The sequence below is a fragment of the Etheostoma spectabile genome, chromosome 4 (assembly GCF_008692095.1).
Source record: "Etheostoma spectabile isolate EspeVRDwgs_2016 chromosome 4, UIUC_Espe_1.0, whole genome shotgun sequence".
Taxonomy (NCBI): domain Eukaryota; kingdom Metazoa; phylum Chordata; class Actinopteri; order Perciformes; family Percidae; genus Etheostoma; species Etheostoma spectabile.
In genome coordinates, this window is record NC_045736.1 from 33,018,933 (window position 1) to 33,036,960 (window position 18,028).

Here is an 18,028-nt window from a genome sequence, read left to right on the forward strand (position 1 = left end):
TGTGTGTGTGTGTGTGTGTGTGTGTGTGTGTGTGTGTGTGTGTTTGCCAGGCGACAGAGAGTGTGGACCACGTAGCAGATTTGTGGAGATCAGCAGATGAAGATCTTTGCAGCGCTGCCAGAGAAACTGTCCTCTCTTTTGGTACAAGCATTCGTTATTTTTCCTTTCAGTAGTTCATTCATTTGTATTTTTATTTCACGATATTTTTTATTTTTATTTCTACCTGTCCATCTGCAGGTAAAAAAGGGTACCTGGCCTTCCAGAGGATGGACCAGCTGTACGCCGAGATGCAGGAGGAGGCTTACCAGAACCAAGAGACTGAGATTACCTTTCTATAGGAAACACGTTGGACATAAAATAGGTCTTTTTTTTTATGGGATCGGACATAAAAAGTCTTATTGATCCTGACTGTCAGGGTGAGAGACTAAATTTAAACAAAGTGTGTGTCTGAGTTGGATAAAGTTTATGAGCCCGCCCTGAGGGGGGGTGCCAGGATGAGGAATCCTACTTCTATGGTACCTTCATGACCAATACCAAAGGGAAGGGGAGTGCTGAGGGAGATCTGAAGATGGTGGAGTCTTCTCTGGATGGATCGCTCACTCACTGAAGGTTTTGCTCCAGTTTGCTTCATCCTGTGACCAAAGAAGTGACTTTACTGGAGACGTGAATTTATTTTGTTGAAATATGCAGTTTTGTATGAAGAAGAAGGCATTTGGTTCCTGCTGAGATGCCTTGTGTGTAAATGTCAAATCCTCCCTGCTTGTCCTGTGTTGGGACTTACTTTCAATAAGCTCTACATGGTTGTTTTATTAGAAAATCAAGGAGAAATGTATTATTATTTCATATAATGTCACAAGTGTGTGATTTAGAGACATAATGAGCAAATATCCAAAACATCATGTCAACTTATGAGGGCCCAAACAAATCCCTGAAGGCAGCCCTGAACGGGGCCTGTCTCGCCTGTGAGAGTCACAAAAGTCTACAAATCTACCTATGTAGTGGTTTCCTTTTTTTTTACTAAATTCTACTTACTTTCCTTACTTTCATCAGCGCTTGCATGCTTAGTAGGAGGAACATGAAATAGCTGCTGAAATCTTTTTACAAGCAGGAGCTGTGTGCCATTCAGGGACGCCAGAGGATTATAGTACAAACGGCTCTGGGAGGAAGCCAAACAGCATCTATCTGCTCTACTAAATCTGTTCTACAGTGGCAAAATTGACAAAATTTGTCAGAGAGTTTCTTGCTTTGTAGAGGATCTGAGTGCAGCCCCTGGATGTTACGGGCTGATGTGTTGCCATTTGAGACACATACAGTGTTTGTGTGCATTGATTTATCCTGAAGAAGGCGACAATCCTGAGACTACGCACTCAGGCCACGTGGCCAAAAACCATAGACCGTCCACCCAGTCTTATAACTGCTTGATTAAGAATAGCGAACCTTTTTAATCAGGATGCAAAACATGCTTAGCTGATGCATGATTCATGATGATTTATTGCATAAATTGTAGATGGCTTGTGAACAGGGAACATGCAATTTGCAGACTGATCTTATGAAATGGCGTATGTATGTATGACGCCAATTTGTATGCCATTACTGGCGTGTTATCAAGACGCATACTGGCTTTTGAGCGTGTATATCAACGCCATTTGGCCTCCATTGAACTACATTAAGCTGTGATTGAGTGTGAAGTAGCGAGTAGTGCGACAGGATGAACGTCTGCGTAGGGTGCTGGGTGGGGGTGCTGGGTGGGGGGGATGGATGGGTAAACACAGGACATGATTAGTCTTTCCCTAAACCCAACCCCGTCCTCCTCTACCGTCGTTATTTTGGTGAATCCAACCCCGTTGCTGTTTTCCTAAACAACAACCGTCACTTTCTTCTACACGCCACGCGGTGTGACTTCGCCATTAGCGCCATTTGTACGTTACGCCCGCCATTTACACACACACACAAATCAGTGTCGAGCGTAGACATTCACACGGATAACTCAACATGTGTACAGATAACACTTGGCTTGAGAAAGTGGGCGTGGAGGTTTACGCAAAGTCATGATGTAATGTTGCAATTTGTATCATATTGTATGTTTAATGTAAAGCACTGTGATTGTTTTACCTGTGAAAAGTACTATATAAATACATTTTACTTACTTACCCAAAGGAAAATCCGCAAATTTATTTTTAATTTACAGTTTAACGTGATCCTGAATGAAAATCAGCAGAAAATAGCAGTTAAAAATAATTTTGGTTTTTTTGCTTGGGGTGGATCCTTGTTAAAATTCTGAGATTTAATTCAAAACTAATTTTACTAGATCTGCAGCTAAGGGCGCTTTCACACCTGCCTCGTTTAGTTCGCTTGGATCGCACTGGAGTCCGTAAGAAGGTGATCCGGTCCCGAACGGCACACATGAGCAGAGCAGACCCAGTAGCCAGTTATGTCGGATTATTTAAATGAAATGAACTGGTTTGACCGTGGAGATGCTAGAAACCTGCTCTGGTCACCACAACCCCTTCCTCCTGTGTTTATGATCTCATCAACAGACTACAGGTGTGAAAACGCCCTGACTGTTATTCATTATCAATTAATCTGTTTTCAATTAATGGACTTGTTTTGTCTATCAAATGTCTTCAGTGTCTGGTTTTCTTTGATACTTTAATGAGATAACTTTTATTAAAAAAAAAATGATAGAAAACAGACAAAAAACAAATTTTCATATTTAAGAAGCAACTTCTTGGCATTTCTGCTTATTTGCTTGTTAAAGTAGTTGTCCATTATCGTGCATGTGGCTGAAACGCCCTTTTCTGTCCTTTTGACAGAAAGATGAAATAATACTTTCTTGTTATGCAACGTTTTAAGTGACTTCAATAGAGATTTAAATTCTATAAAGAAAAGGTAGAAAATTAGGAGATGAGTTAAAACATTTTTGCTTGTGAATAAAGAATTTTGCATGATTAATTAGATACTCAGGAGCATGGTTATCTGGATTATTGCAGTAGTGTATGATATCTTTAGGTAAAAGGAGCAGGTTCACAAAAGTAAGACTCCAAATCTGTCCAAAATCTTTTGGAAATTTTACAATCAACCAAAAGGTGAGATTGTTTTAATATTCTGTTTAGAAAATGTACAGGAAGAGATAATATCGGCAAACAACAAGGTGATCAGTGGGGTATGTGTTGGCTGAAGGCAACAATGGGAGTGGGTCTGGCCCCAGCCTGGGTTCCTCAGCCCCGGAACACGGGCGGGGGCTGCCCTCTGCTGGCCCTGACCGGAGGATGCGTTCACTGTCCCTAGAACACGTCTGGCTGTGGTCAAACTGACCTGGGACCTCTGACTGGGAAACTGAAAGAATGTTTGTGAGGTCAGTAAAATGGCATGGGAACATCACGTTGGTCTGCTTCTCTGTGTGCATGACAGAACGTTCTGGAGTCAAATGAGGATTTTCTTGAAAGCTCAATGTAGGTCAACTCTGCACCATGTTCAGGGAGATTTGGGGGTATAATGAGTCTCGTTTTGCCTGACCTTCCTCCACAGCGCTGTACAGGAAGGTCTGGCTAGTCCACACAGGATTCCGTGATGGGAGAAAAACGTGTTCTGGTTCATTGGCATTTCTTAAAACCAAGTGGAATCGTCTTGGGTGGTGCTATGCTCCGCACGGAGCAAAAACAGGAACATTGTTACGTGTAAGTTCAAAAGTTGTGTAACCCTGGATTTCCACCTACTGCATGGCGGCTCCGCGCTCCACCGTCCTTCAACACCCACCAGGTCCGGATTTGTTGCGGCCAGGACTGACAGCTGAAGTCACGAGGACCCACGAGATCTCGCAAATTCACGCATGATCACGCAATACAACAGGATGTAGTTTCTATAATCAGAAGCACAAAACCTCTGACCTGTTGACCTCGGCCTGTCTCCGTCCATTAGGACGTTTTCAAGGTGTGGTGCAGAGAGATATGATCTGCAGTGTATGTAATTTTGAAAATTAAACAGATGTTTTATTGGTTTCTATGCTCGACTACCTGTCTTGCACAATCTGCCCTGTGCTGGATTGTCACAGAGCTGACAATATTCTAAGATAGAAAAACCTTAAAAATCCCCAGCACAGCAGAGCTCCCATGTTGAGAAACTTTTGTCCAAATCCCAAACTCAAAACGAATGCTTCTAATGAAGATCAGCACAGGAGGGCACGGTCTGTTCTCTGTTTTGTTTCTGAGATAATCAGATGCAGATAAGGCCCAAAAACAGATTCATATACAAGAACCAGCTCGGTCTTTTAACTGGGACCAGGACCCAAGGAGACAATACTGGAATAGACAATCACAGAAAAAACATTTTAAAGTCGTGTTTTATATGTTTTTTTTTTTTTACTATGTTACAATTTGGAATTTGATGCGGTAAAACCTCCCAGACATAAGGTGTTGGTTACATAAACAGAGCAGTACAGTACGTCTGTTCAGCAGATTCCTAGCAGCTGTTACAAAAGCAGGATGTCTAAAATGAGAGTTTACACCCAGGATTGTTTGCAAAGTCGCTGGTTGGTGCTTTGAGCTAAATGCTAACTATTAGCAGGTATGTGCACCATTTTAGTTTGGCATTTCTCAAACATTACCAATAAACTGAAAAAATATCTGAAAATCTTCAATTTAAAGCTAAATGTTAAATCATTTTTCCTTTCGGGTGAAACTTAATATGTAACTAATATGCAAATTCACAATGCCGTTAACCAGAAGTACCAAAATAAAAGCTTGAGGAGGTCAGTGTGTGTTTACAGTGGCAAATAACAAATAAAACCATCTCATCCGGGGAAATGGACTCTTGGACATGGATTATCCTGATAACTACCTAAAATAATAAACACATTTGGAGAAACTGTATTTGAAGAGGGGGGGATAGGCGCTTGCTGACCTTAATGCAAGCGAACATGACAGACCAGTCAAAGTGAGCCCCCCCCCCCCCCTTCATAAAACTAACACTAAAACCTCAGAGTACTCTTCCAATACAGTTTCTCCAAATGTGTTTATTATTTTATGATAATCCATGTCCAAGAGTCCATTTCCCGGATGAGATGGTTTTTATTCAGCATTTGACACTATAAACACACTCGGACCTCCTCAAGCTTTTATTTTGGTACTTTGGCATTTTGAATTTGCATATTAGTTAAATATTTAGTTTCACCCGAAACATTTAGATTTAACACTTATGTGTAACATTTAATAGTTGGATGTAACTATTTTAAATATCTCTAAGTTGACAAATATTGTTGTAATTGTGCAAAAAAGTGACCCTCAAAAATTCCTCCCAGTTCTTTTAAACCTAGTGTGAAGCTAAATGTTGGTGTTTCAGCGTGAGCCCACGGCGAGGAGCGTCCTGCTGCTGGAGCAGCAGCGTGTCTCATCAGGTCCACTGGAGCCCACTGAGACCAGCCACACTGAAACTACTTTACATACACGACATATTACATATACAGTAACTGACAATACAGCGGGCAACAGATAATATACTCGTTAATTAGACTTTTAAATACCATCTAAATGGGGTTTTAGAAGACACTGGATTTGATGCTTTAGACTTTTAAATACCTTTCTCCAGAAACCATAGCTGTCATAAAATGACAGTATGTAATAACTCAAGTTCCTTATTGCAGCTAAGTGAACAGTATAGGAGGGGCTTCCTCTGGGCCATCATCTACTGAGATATTAAGAAGCCAATATTCAGTAATCAAATGTGTAAAGGGGTGAAAATGATAGACAGGATACTTTTAGAAAAGCCTTATTTTCTAATGTAGCTAATGCATAATACACATAGGGTGTCATTGTCAGAACTATTTTCGGCATAACCAAAAGTAATGATGTACTGTAGAATAAAAATAAAAAAGAATCATAGACAAAACAGAAAAATGTGTTTCCAAAAAGAACATGCTTTATGTTGGTATATTACTGAGTTAGACAGTTTGACGTTGAGGGGAAAAACTTTATTTAAATTAAAACCAAAGCAATAACGTAGCAGTGAGGATGTCAGCACTGAGACAGGACACACACACACACAAGCCTGTGTCTCATAGTTAAACACAACACTTATGGCAGTGACACACAAGGAAACATGCCAGTCACCCTTTGGATTACCAATAAACTTACCACAGTAGCAATTCACTGTTATGTAACCTTGTGTATCATCAGTTTTTTATGCAAATCAACTTAATTTCTTAATCACACACAAACAATATACACACCTGTCGCACATAACACAAATTTTCTTCCATACACCCTACAGACACTCCCCACACATCCAAATTAATTTACTCTTTGGAAACTTTCAGCATTTTTTTAATTAATTAAAATGTGTGTAAAAATAACAGCTACCCATGCACAAGAAAAACAAAATCAATTTATTTTGAGGCGAGAGGAGGAAGAGGAGCTAGGAAGACAAAGAGGGGTAGTAGCAGAACACAGTGGGTAATAACGGGACAGTTTCTCAGCATCATTACACCTTCTGATATGCGTGTGTGTGTGGAGATGTGGCAAAGAAAGGAATTCACAGCATAGGTATTGATTGTCCAGTGTGTGTGTGCTGTCCTTGCTGAGGATAGCGGTACGTGTGCAGAGCCAAAGTGGCGACAGTTTGGTCAGGTTGGACTGTAAAACACATGTTGCCCCTCCTTTCTCTAGAGCTTGGGAGAAAACATATCAAGACAAGTATTTCTTAACACTACCTGGCGTATAAGGCTTGTCACCAACCACAACAGTATGGGATTAGATGCAAGCGTGGCTGCCAGTGGATCTGGGAACACAAACTCCGCCTGGAGCTTTCAGCAGGATTGCGTTACTTTTGGCAGTTTGAGGTGGAGAGTGTTGTCATTCTGAAAAGATGATTTAGAAGGTTTTTGGAGAAAGTGACCTCTCTCTTGAACAAAGTTTGACGTTATCAAGCCAGAGTGCTAGAAAGAAACCAGAATACTGAAACACAGGTCCCTCTAGGTAGACGTCATATGTGGTGGATATATTGCCTAATTTTCTTTCAAATGCTGGAAAACAAAGTTGCAGAAGGTGAAATTTCACTTGTCTCGAGTTCTCAGGCATCCTTCCTTAGCATTTCAAGTTTGGATGGCCCCCCCCTTTCCTGTTCGATAAAAGTGTCTCCTCGGACTTCGCTTCCCCCTACTACCACTTCAAATTCAAGTCTTACAGCATGGCAAAACAGTGGCTCTTTTCCTTGGGCCGAGCGCTCTCTAGATTTGTATCCTCCTCCAGCAGTCCTTCATCCCCCCCTCTACACCGCTCTCCCACCCCCAAAGTGTAGCCTTTCCCATCTTTAGTATGGCAGTATCATTCTCCAGCAATGCCTCATCACCCTATGCATCCCCATTCCCCCTTCCCAATATCTAATCCCCCCCCTCCCTTTCTCTCCTAGGTCCCGATAATAGCCGGGTCGTGGGCAGCGTCTGGAAGTGTGGCGTCCTGGCAGTGGTAGAGGAAGCAGTTGCCCCAGCAGCTGTAGCAGATGAGGAAGAGGGCGGCCAGGAAGACCAAGGCACAGATGGTGCAGGGCTTCCTCTCCAGCAAGAAGCTGAGCAGGTAGAAGCCCATGAACATGGAGTGGTTGAACCACAGCGCTGGGTTCAGCGGCTTGGGGATGAGCAACACCGGAAGTAGCCACTGTAGGCAATACATTGTTCCTTTTTTAAAGCAGCGCGTTGGCAGAGGGTCTCTGGAGGGCTGGTACAGATCAATCCCAGGCTGTTTGAGGTCTTTGGAGGAGGACGATACGGCACACAAAGGGTGGGGAGGGTGCAGTAAGAGGGAGTGCCGTCCTATCCAACAGAGCTGGGACGGTGGAGGAACACGTCAAAGTCGGTCATCAGGTCAGCCCTGGAGATAGAGGACAGAGAAGACCAGTCTTAGGATTTTAAATCCCACATTATGATACCATCAACCGTATAGCAACAATAGCACACAGAACCACCACCAGGGCAATCAGGCATTTTGGGCCGTAACAATCTCAAAAAAGGCCGTGAAATATTCGACTTGATGCTATTGCATCAAGTCGAATATTTACTTTGTCACAGTCTGAAAGGAAGAACATCTGATGAAAAAAACAATGTTAGGACTGTAATGGTATTATTAAGGACTCATATCGGTAGTTGGTATCGACAAGTACCCAAATGTAAGTACTTGTACTTTTATTACAGATGATGTATTCAGTGACTGATTACCAAGATAGTTGGCCAATAATGTAACATTTAGAGATGCACAGATTCCAATTTTCTAGGCTGATTCCAATTTTTCATTAAGTTTGACCTGCCGATCACTTTACAGCACATACAAATATTTATTTTCTGTCTTTTCTTTCACAGAACATTCTTTCACAGATAATTGATTATAATAAATAAAGCTATATAAATTACTCCTGGTGTGGGAAATGTGCACACATTTATGGAAGAACCATTTCCTTCTTTTCACATCCAAGAACCAAATAAAGAAATGTGATATATTTAGCAAACTAAACTTCTGTATGAAAACATGTAATGCCTGCCTATGTACAAAAGGTCAGTCTATAAGCAGTGATTGTTAGAGTAAATTTACTTTTTTGGTCTACAAGCCAAATGGCTTCATCCCCCCCCCCCCAACACAGCACAGTTTTTGGCTGGTGAGTGCCTCTTGCATATTTTAACAACATTTGGCTGATGGGTGGTCCTTGTTTTAAACCCTGGCTACATATGACTGCAGAGCAGATTTGGTAGCAGTATTCTATTTGTGCTTGGAAATACACTCTGTAACACAGCTATACATTTGCATTAGAAGAGACAGGTCAACATTCTGAACAGGTATATTTAGAGACATTAAAAAGGAGAGGGTTCGCCTGACATGCAAGTTAGTCCAGATATTGTTTCTATGGGTTTGGCACCCACACAATAACTCATGCGTCCCTAATCTGTGTCCCAGCCCATGTTAACGACTTAGAAAAGTAAACTTTTAGCCAATTATTAACATGTCTTATTTATGGTAACTTTCTTGTAAAGGCCCATTGTCACAATATGAATATGCAAAGGGTAATATTAAGTATCTACTTACATTCATCGGATTGACTGAATCAAATAAAAATAAAACAAGAGACTTTAAAGTTAGTCAGTAAAAATGTGCACTAAAATGAACGTTCTAGCTGCTAGTTTCAACAAGGAAAGTGGCTGAGGCTGGACGAAGGACAAAAGCAGAGTTGCTGCCAGACCCAGCTGCTGCCATTCACTCACTACCTTCTGTTTCCCTAACTCTACTACAGTCATGTAGCTACAACTAGCTAGCCTTAGTGTTAACTAGCTAGCTATCGAGGTTAAATTGGCAAACATTCAGTTACTGGCAGTTGTGAACTGGGCAATGTTAATTAATGTTAACTATACCTTTGTTATAATGCTACCACAAACAGCTAGGTTAGTTAAATAACGATAAAAGGTTGGGTTATTTCTTTTGGCTTGTTACTTGACTGACCAAGTCCGAACAAGCCCATTGCAGAGAGGCTGAACCAAACCCCATTCAAACAGCTCACGGTTTAATGTCGCAAGGTTTGGAGTTGAGCTCAAACTCATAAAAACATGTCATAAAAACTCAATTTAGAGCCCGAGCAAGCAGCTCGTCATTTCGGTATACTGCAAGTAGAACTAAAACATCTGTCGTTAACCAATTTTAACATTTAAAACCGTCTCACCTACACTTGCCTTCCTATAACCACCGTCATGCGTGGTAACGTTAGCTTGCTAGCTACCAACGTGAGCTAGCTAGTTCTGGTTAGAAGGTTGTAAAACTGAATCACTCTGCTAGCCGGTGCTCACGGTTTGAGACAAACTATGTTTCAATTTCAGGGGAGAAATTATATCACGTTTAGTAACTTATAAGCAATGTCACTATGAACAACCAGCTTGGAGCGGAGTTTGGCATAAAGGTTTCCTCCGTAGATGTAAGAACAGCACGTATCGGAGGCTAGTTAGCTAGCTAGCTTAGCTTGAAAAACAAAAGATCTCGCGAATGCAATGTAACGTTACAGACGACGTAATCCAGCTAGTTATCAAAGTCAGACATGTATAAATATATCTGTAAGAGTTGGAGTCTGTGGCTGAATGAATTTGTAAAATAAATTGAACAAACCTGACATGTTGTGTGCTCATTCTCAGCAGGAAGCAAGCATCAACACCATTTATGTTTCAATAACTGACTGCGTACGTAGCGGATTCTTTCTTCTTCTTCGTTGGCTTTATTATCGGGATACAAACCAACGTTTGAGGTTCATGCCGCCACCTACTGTACAGGAGCGTGTGGCAGCATGACCTTAGACAACCAACACTAATAAATAAATAAATAAATAAATAAATATTTTTAGCATGTACTTGTTTCCCCCCCAGTCTGTGTAGACTGTAAGATGGTTGGTCTCTAACAGTCCTTTGATACTCCACTCCCTTCCCATATCTACTACCCTGTCCTTTAACAAAAGAAAGACATCTTTCTATCTTCATTGCAACCTAGCAGCAGGTGTTTCCTTCACAGTTTCCTTGCAGTTACAAGTCTCACATTTATCTAACACTGCCTTTCTTACCATAAATGAAGTAGCATTGGGTCCTGTATGCACTAATCTTAACATAGGAGTCAGGAACTTTAGCAACTGATTTAGTTTGAGCTGGGTTTTCTCCATAATTCCACTGTAGATATGGACATGTTGGGCATACTTAGAAACGTGAGGCACTGTAGTATGTGGAATCAGCTTTCAGATTCAATGGGAAACCATATTTTATCATTTGGGGCCAGTACAAAGCCAGGAACTTTAGCAACAGAATTGTCAAAATCTAATTCCACAGTAGAAATTCATATTCAACGGGAAACCATATTTATCTAGACACAATTAAGATGAAGGCAAACTAATGAAAGTTCCCCAGTTTATTATTTTTGTGTTACAAGTTTCCTGAAATTTTATCATTTTGACAAAAATTAGTCCACAGGTTTTACAAAGGGAACTTCTTTTTATCACTCCATAAATCAGAAAATACTGCCAACAACTAAGAAAAGAAATGTCATTCTGCATATTAGGTTCCTGTAAAATCCTGTAGACATACAGTGCTGTGCAAAAGTCTTAGGCAGGTGTGAAAATATGCTGTAAACTAAGAATGCTTTCAAAAATATAAGTAATTGTTTAATTTTATTAATTCACAAAATGCAAAGCGAGTGAACAAAAGACAAATCTAAATCCCATCAATATTTGGTGCTACTGCCTTTTGCCTTCAACCCAGCATTAATTCTTATAGGTCCACTCGTGGGGCAGCGTTGAGGGGCGTAGACGCAGTGGTCGGCCAAGGAGATGGAAAACACATCAAGCTTATTTCACTAAAAGTCAAGGCCAAACGAACGGAATCACCGATCCATTTATTTTCTACACTCAAATATCCAGATCATTCAGGGAGCAATAAATGACAAAAACATCCCACTCTCCAAACTTTATTTTACACATTTAACTTATTGCACAGACAACCAAAAGACTGAGACAGTACTTGATCATAATGCATATAAATAGACATAAAAAAAACAAGACATAAATGATAAATGAACAGTAATAAAACCCCGGGTCAGTCCTGTTAGGCAGCAACATTTCAGCCTCATAACGTTTGGTGGATGGGTTTTCTGTGTTTTCTTGCATTATGTATGAATAGATGTGTTTTTTAACTGTCAGGAACCGATCTAGAGAAACGTGTACGTGCTTTTATCTCTGGCGGGCTGGACTGCTGCAGTGGACTGGTCACAGGTCTGCTTAAGACCGCTCCAGCTGATCCAGAATGTTCTCAGATCACTACAATGGCTACCAGTTTCTTGTCCTGACTCAAAGGTTTATGTCCAAGTTACTGAGCTCTCCTGAGCCAGTAGGAACCCCGCAGACCTCTCTGGTCGGCTGGGTCTGGATTCCTGGCTGCCCCCAGAGTCTAAACTGGTCAAGCAGCCGTTAGCGTCTATGCCTTGACACAATGCTGACTACTTTCAAATCCAAGCTAAAGACTTACCTGTTTACCATTGCTTTTTATTCATTTTCCTTTATATCACATTTCTTAGTTTGTATTATTGTTTTTATTCTTTGTGCCTTTATGGCTTTTATAATTCATTTCTTGTGCTTTTACCCTTGTAATCTGTGAAGCACTTTGGGTTGCCTTTGGGTACGTACAGCATATGAATAAATAAATGTGCCAGGCCTTGTAGAAGTTGATAACCTTGCACTAGTGACACGGTAAAATCAAGCACGTACTAAAAAAAGTCAGTAAAAAATAAATAAAATTGCCATATATTAAAGGAAATATGAGAAATTAATTCATAGGGATAGAAATGTTGCTGCATAACAGGAACGACTGACCTGGGATGAATGAATAGAAAACGTAATGTCCGAAAGAAACTGGTTAAAACTGTTGCCAGGAAACTAAAGGTATTATCTTTATACAAACGAAGGGTCCCTTGTTTTTGACTGAGTTTGACTTGCACTAGTACGCTATTAAATTCAAACACACGTGAGGCTACTGTCACATTCTGAAAAGAAGAAAGCGTTCAGTTGATTTCGGACAACAAAAAGCAACAAAATGAGTCTCCGTCAAACTCTCTAACTTGACCGTTCAGCAGATAAAAGCAACAGAAGCTGTATGTTTAGTTACATTGTTGCTCGCTGCAGTGCCATAAGCTGCATGCTCACCTAGCCTGTCTTCCAGTGGAGGACAACAGGGCAGTTGTGCTGCCTGAATCTCACGCTGTTAGAAACACATACTCTAAAATGCAGGGAGTCATTCAGGGTGGACGGTTGTCAGTTCCTGCTTGTCCTGAACGCTCCATAAATTCTGCTTAGCCGACAAAGTGCATATCGATCAGCGCAGTTTATACTGAAGCCATATACAGTATTGTTACATCAAGAAATTCAGAGTAAAAGAGCTGAAACACAGGCAACATCTTGATGAAACGCAGATGGGCAATACTACCTGGAACAGGAATGGAGACACTGACAACTGCAGGAACAAATCATTGTAAAAAAAACCTCTGATAGCAATTGTCTATCTCCATTCCAGTTAACTGAATAGTAACTTGAGTCGTCTTACTGAGAATCAGACAGAAATATCTCAAAGGATTTCTGCCCATCTGATATTAGTCTACGTGCGGTTTGGTAACTAGCCAGTATTTTATTAATGGCTCCCTGAACTTTTCAAGTCGAGTACAAGTCCCACTTCTGACGATTTAAATGTTTGGTAGTCAGTTATGACCACGGTGACTCTGACATATTAGTAACTCAGACATGATCGCTATGACTAGGACAGGACTGAAGTGACTCGGACATGAATGTGTCCACATGACCGTAGTGATTTAAATGTGACCCAGACATGAACCTAGTGACTCGGACATGATTGAAGTGACTAGTACATGTCCATACTATTGTGATCAGAACCTTACCCCGTCAGTCACTGCGGTGACTCGGGACATGATTGCATTGACTCGAATGTGACTGTCTACCGACTTGGACACGACTGGATTGATCCAGACATGACCGTACTGACTCCGACATGACTGACTTGGGATTCAGACATAACCATGGACCTGACTGAAGTGACTCGGACCTGACTGAAGTGACTCGGACCTGACTGAAGTGACTTGAATGTGACTGGGATGTGATTGTAGTAAGGCAGACACGACCGTAGTGGTTCAGACTTAAACCATTTACCGTTAAAACATTAAAGACTTGGGGCTCGACTTGGACTCGACGGTCGCCTCGACTTCCACACTGTAACTAGTTCTTTTTTTCATGCTTTGGACCTCTAAAAGTTGCCCATGTGTCATCGCCTCAAGAGTTAGCCCGGAGCGTACAGCAGCCATTCCAACACTATTGAAAAACAGAGCATATTAGGCTAAGTATAGCAATCATATGACATGGTTGTAGAATGCACATTAGAAATTAGTTACAACCATTCCTATAAGTAAAATATAGAGATTTCAGTCACTGTATATGCAATACATTGAACATGATGCAGCATTTCAATGATGATAGTCGCTATTTCCTAGAGGAATCAATAAAGTGCCAAAACTTTACTTTCAAAGTTGCTACAGGCTGTACTTCCTGTTGGGTGATGTGGAGGAGAAGCTAGGAGGAGTCGCTGTTGTCTCTGGAGTCAGACATCGGGGGGGAACCAATAAACATCTCTGAAGCTGGGAAACCTTTCAGGACAATCTTGATTAGACTTGATGAATGTATGCTGCTGTCAGTTATACTTGGCTGTGGCTTTTACCAAGATGGCTTACATGTAATATACAGTGGTGGAAGAAGTATTCACATCTTTTACTTAAAGGTCCCATGACATGGTGCTCTTTAGATGCTTTTATATAGACCTTAGTGATCCCCTAATACTGTATCTGAAGTCTCTTTTATAGACCTTAGTGGTCCCTAATACTGTATCTGAATCTCTTTTATATAGATCTAGTGGTCCCTATACTGTATCTGAGTCTCTTTTATATAGACCTTAGTGATCCCCTATACTGTTTCTGAAGTCTCTTTTATAGACCTTAGTGGTCCTAATACTGTATCTGAGTCCTTTATATAGACCTTAGTGGTCCCTAATACAGTATCTAGTCTCTTTTATATAGACCTTATTGTCCCTAATCGTATCTGAAGTCTCTTTATTGACTTAGTGGTCCCTAAACTGTATCTAAGTCTCTTTTATAAACCTAGTGGTCCCTAATACTGTATCTGAAGTCTCTTATATAGACCTTAGTGGTTCCCTAATACTGTATCTGAAGTCTCTTTTATATAGACCTAGTGGTCCCCTAATACTGTATCTGAAGTCTCTTTATATAGACCAGTGGTCCCTAATACTGTACTGAAGTCTCTTTATATAGACCTTAGTGGTCCCTAATACTGTATCTGAAGTTCTTTATATAGACCTTAGTGGTCCCTAATACTGTATCTGAAGTGTCTTTCCCAAAATGAGGCTGGGGGTGTGGCCTTGACCAACTGCCACTTTGCTCGTTTGAAAGCCATGAGGTCTCTCTCGCTCATGGGGGGGAATTCTCTGGGCGGGCAAAGCAGAGAAAGGGGAGGAAACCTTTCCCCTTATGACCTCATAAGGAGAAGATTTCAGATCGGCCCATCTGAGCTTTCATTTTCTCAAAGGCAGAGCAGGATACCCAGGACTCTGTTTACACCTATCACCATTTCTAGCCACTGGGGGGCCATAGGCAGGCTGGGGGAATGCATATTATTTTAGAAAACCTCATAAAGGGACATTTTCATGCCATGACACCTTTAAGTACAATGAACAATACTACACTAGCAAAATACTCCATTAGAAGTAAAATCTTACATTCAAAATACGACTTAAGTAAAAGTAAAGGAGTATTGGTAGAACAATGTACTTAAAGTAGTTGTACTAACTTGTTCTGCAAAACACAGGCCAGTGATGTGAAGGGTTATGTTATTGGATTATTCAATAAAATGCATTAATGTGTAAATCGTTTTTTAGATGGTGGAAATATTACTTTACATACTGTTGGGTTGTTTCATCCATAATACAGCATTATGTTTCATGTTCTGTTTGTAAAATAAAACTGCAACTGCTCCTAATGTTAACTTCAGACTTTAAAAATAGTTGCATTCAAATATTACTAGGTGGGAAAAGGTGCCTTACAATATGATTTTGTTGCTAGTTACCTCTGACAAAGGTTATGTTTTTGGCTCTGTTTGTTGTCACTTTGTTGTACTGTGTACTGTTTTACTGTTGTACTGTGTACTGTTGTACTTTGTACTGTTGTACTGTGTACTGTTGTACTGTGTACTGTGTTGGGAAACCTGGTGTGAGAGTGTAGCTTGGGCCAAGAGAGAAGTCATTCCATTCTGGAGGGGATACATCACATCACATCACATGTCATTTAGCTGATGCTTTTATCCAAAGCAACTTACAGTTGCTATATATCCGTGATACCAGTGGTGGGTATCACGAGTAGATATGCAATTTTTTTTCCGTACTCATGTTAACATTAGGCCATTCAGCCTAGAGAGAGGTCTGCACCTCTTCTACTTTCATGTTTTATGTGTCTTGTGCAGGCACGGTGCAGGAAGCTAAATGTATAAGGCACACTTAACAGATGGGGACATTATCAAACATCACGTCAGGATATGAAATGCTTAACTCTTCCAATCAAGTCAATCAAGGACATATTAAGAGATCAGTAAGATTATTGTGATTCCATTGATTCAAATTTGAAGCATTGAGACCCTGAAACATAAACCCCATGTCTGATATCCATGAAGATGTCAGTGACTCCTCCTGCTCTCCTCCTCAGAGTCTCAATCCCACTCTGCCTGGACAACACATCTCTTACTCAGGCGTCGTACCTTTTAACTCCCAGCCGTTATTTTTTCTTTTCTCTCCCTTCTGTCTCTGTTCTCATCTTCTGTTTTCTATACCGACATCTTCTTCTTCTTCTTCCCTCTCAGTTTCACTTATTATCTGTCTATCAAAGACCTTCATGACCCATCTCCCCTTTCTCTTCGTCCATCAGAGATGTGTGTCCTGCTCCTCCTCTTCCTCCTCAGTGGCTGCATGATTGACAAACACCTGAGAAAAAAGGATGAGAAGCTTCATGCGGTTGCCAGGCAGAATATAATAACAACAAGTCAGCTGACGGTGTAGCGTTATTATAACATTCTCATTCATTTATTTACTCATCCATACATCCACTTAATGAATCGTCCAATCACCTGCCAGCGACTGCCCTCCTCCCCGCCTCCTTCTCCTCCAGCCGCGAGCCCATTGGTGCTCGGCTTCTTCTCCTGCATCTCAGGCTGGTTGTCATTGGTCACGTCCAGCATGGGGTTATCGTGGCACCCGTTCTCCACAAAGTGAAGTTCTTCAGCGCGGAACTGCAAGGTAAAAATAAAAAAAATAAAAAGATGCGCTAAAGACTCACATAAAAGTGCAAAATGCTTTTTGTGAGTGTTACATAACGGGAGTGTGTATGTTTACCAGAGGTGGAAGAAGTATTCACATGTTTTACTTAAGGAAAAGTAGCAATACTACAGTGAAAAAATACCTACATTCAAACTCTTAAGAGATATTTAGCTGATTTCAATCCAGCTCTGTGTCATGGCAGTGTGGGCAGCGTGTGCAGAGATAAAGGTTGAGGGCCATACCTCCGCGGCGCCAGAATTCCTGTCAGCTGAATTCCGCCAGATGACGGTTGCTCTGAGCATGTGCACTGGCCCGCGGCCAAGTCGGGCCGTGCTCACGTTGTTTTAGCCTGCCCTTGCATTTGACATGCTCATGCTCATGCTCCTCTTATTTTGAAAGTGCTGTATCGTCCTTACTGTATGGACTACGGACCGACAAGTACAAAGTACTTAATCTGAGTTTTACGGCAAAATAAACTACAGTGTTGTTCTTTCCTATTAAATTAAATGCGTAAGTTTCATCTACAAAATATTACAAGAACTATTGTATTCTTCAACATCAACATTTATTTTTGGGCTGTGGTCTTCCATCCAAATACATTTTGGCTCTTCATATAAAAGAATTTGGGCACCACTGACCTAAACACACTGCCCACACTAACCTGACACAGAGCTGGATTGAAATCAGCAAAATATCTTATAAAAATATTAGTACAAATGTATCCGTATCAAAATATACTGAAGTACTATTTTCTGCTACTTTATGAAATATATAACTTCAGTTACTTTGCACATTCAGATTAATAACACAAATTGTACTTAAGTTCAGTAATTGGGTAAATGTACTGCGTTCTATTCCTCCACCAGGTGTGTGTACCCACCGTAGTCTTGGTTGCAGGCAGCCGTCTTTGCCAGCAGATGTATATTAATCCAGATGTGATGATGACCATGCAGACGGAGCCGATGATCACCAGAACCACAAACAGCTTGCCGTAGTCGCTGCGGGTCTGACTGGGCCGAGACTGGCAGCTGCTGGCCGAGCTGTAGTTCTGGATGCCCACCTGATGACGCGCACACACACACACACACACACACACAC

At 41.1% G+C, this 18,028-nt stretch overlaps 3 protein-coding genes and 1 long non-coding RNA gene across 4 annotated transcripts in view; 1 reads left to right on the forward strand and 3 right to left on the reverse strand.

The window, feature by feature from the left end:
- The window catches only part of ripor3 (RIPOR family member 3), a 52,060-nt gene extending 51,130 nt beyond the window's left edge, over positions 1-930 (forward strand). The window contains exons 24-25 of the mRNA XM_032514720.1: positions 51-141; positions 238-930. Of these exons, the coding sequence (XP_032370611.1) occupies positions 51-141; positions 238-338 (192 nt within the window). The 3' untranslated portion in view covers positions 339-930. The remainder of the gene's footprint in view (positions 1-50; positions 142-237) is intronic.
- The window catches only part of LOC116688585 (uncharacterized), a 5,077-nt gene extending 4,119 nt beyond the window's left edge, over positions 1-958 (reverse strand). Inside the window, exon 1 of the long non-coding RNA XR_004331807.1 lies at positions 947-958. This is a non-coding gene — a long non-coding RNA (uncharacterized LOC116688585). The remainder of the gene's footprint in view (positions 1-946) is intronic.
- A 4,989-nt stretch (positions 959-5,947) lies between these two features.
- Positions 5,948-10,375, reverse strand: blcap (bladder cancer associated protein). The gene is made up of 2 exons (XM_032514726.1): positions 10,128-10,375; positions 5,948-7,859 (listed from the first exon to the last, which is right to left on the reverse strand). Exon 2 carries the CDS (start codon positions 7,659-7,661, stop codon positions 7,398-7,400), a length of 264 nt encoding a protein of 87 aa, XP_032370617.1. The 5' UTR covers positions 7,662-7,859; positions 10,128-10,375; the 3' UTR covers positions 5,948-7,397.
- Positions 10,376-16,002: 5,627 nt separating this feature from the next.
- Positions 16,003-18,028, reverse strand: part of podxl2 (podocalyxin-like 2) — a 16,415-nt gene continuing 14,389 nt past the window's right edge. The window contains exons 11-13 of the mRNA XM_032514721.1: positions 17,811-17,990; positions 16,741-16,902; positions 16,003-16,597 (exon numbers count right to left, since the gene is read on the reverse strand). Of these exons, the coding sequence (XP_032370612.1) occupies positions 16,538-16,597; positions 16,741-16,902; positions 17,811-17,990 (402 nt within the window). The 3' untranslated portion in view covers positions 16,003-16,537. The remainder of the gene's footprint in view (positions 16,598-16,740; positions 16,903-17,810; positions 17,991-18,028) is intronic.

Excerpts from the sequence above, each read along its gene's own strand:
- blcap (XM_032514726.1), bottom strand. The coding sequence starts at position 7,661 with ATGTATTGCCTACAGTGGCTACTTCCGGTGTTGCTCATCCCCAAGCCG.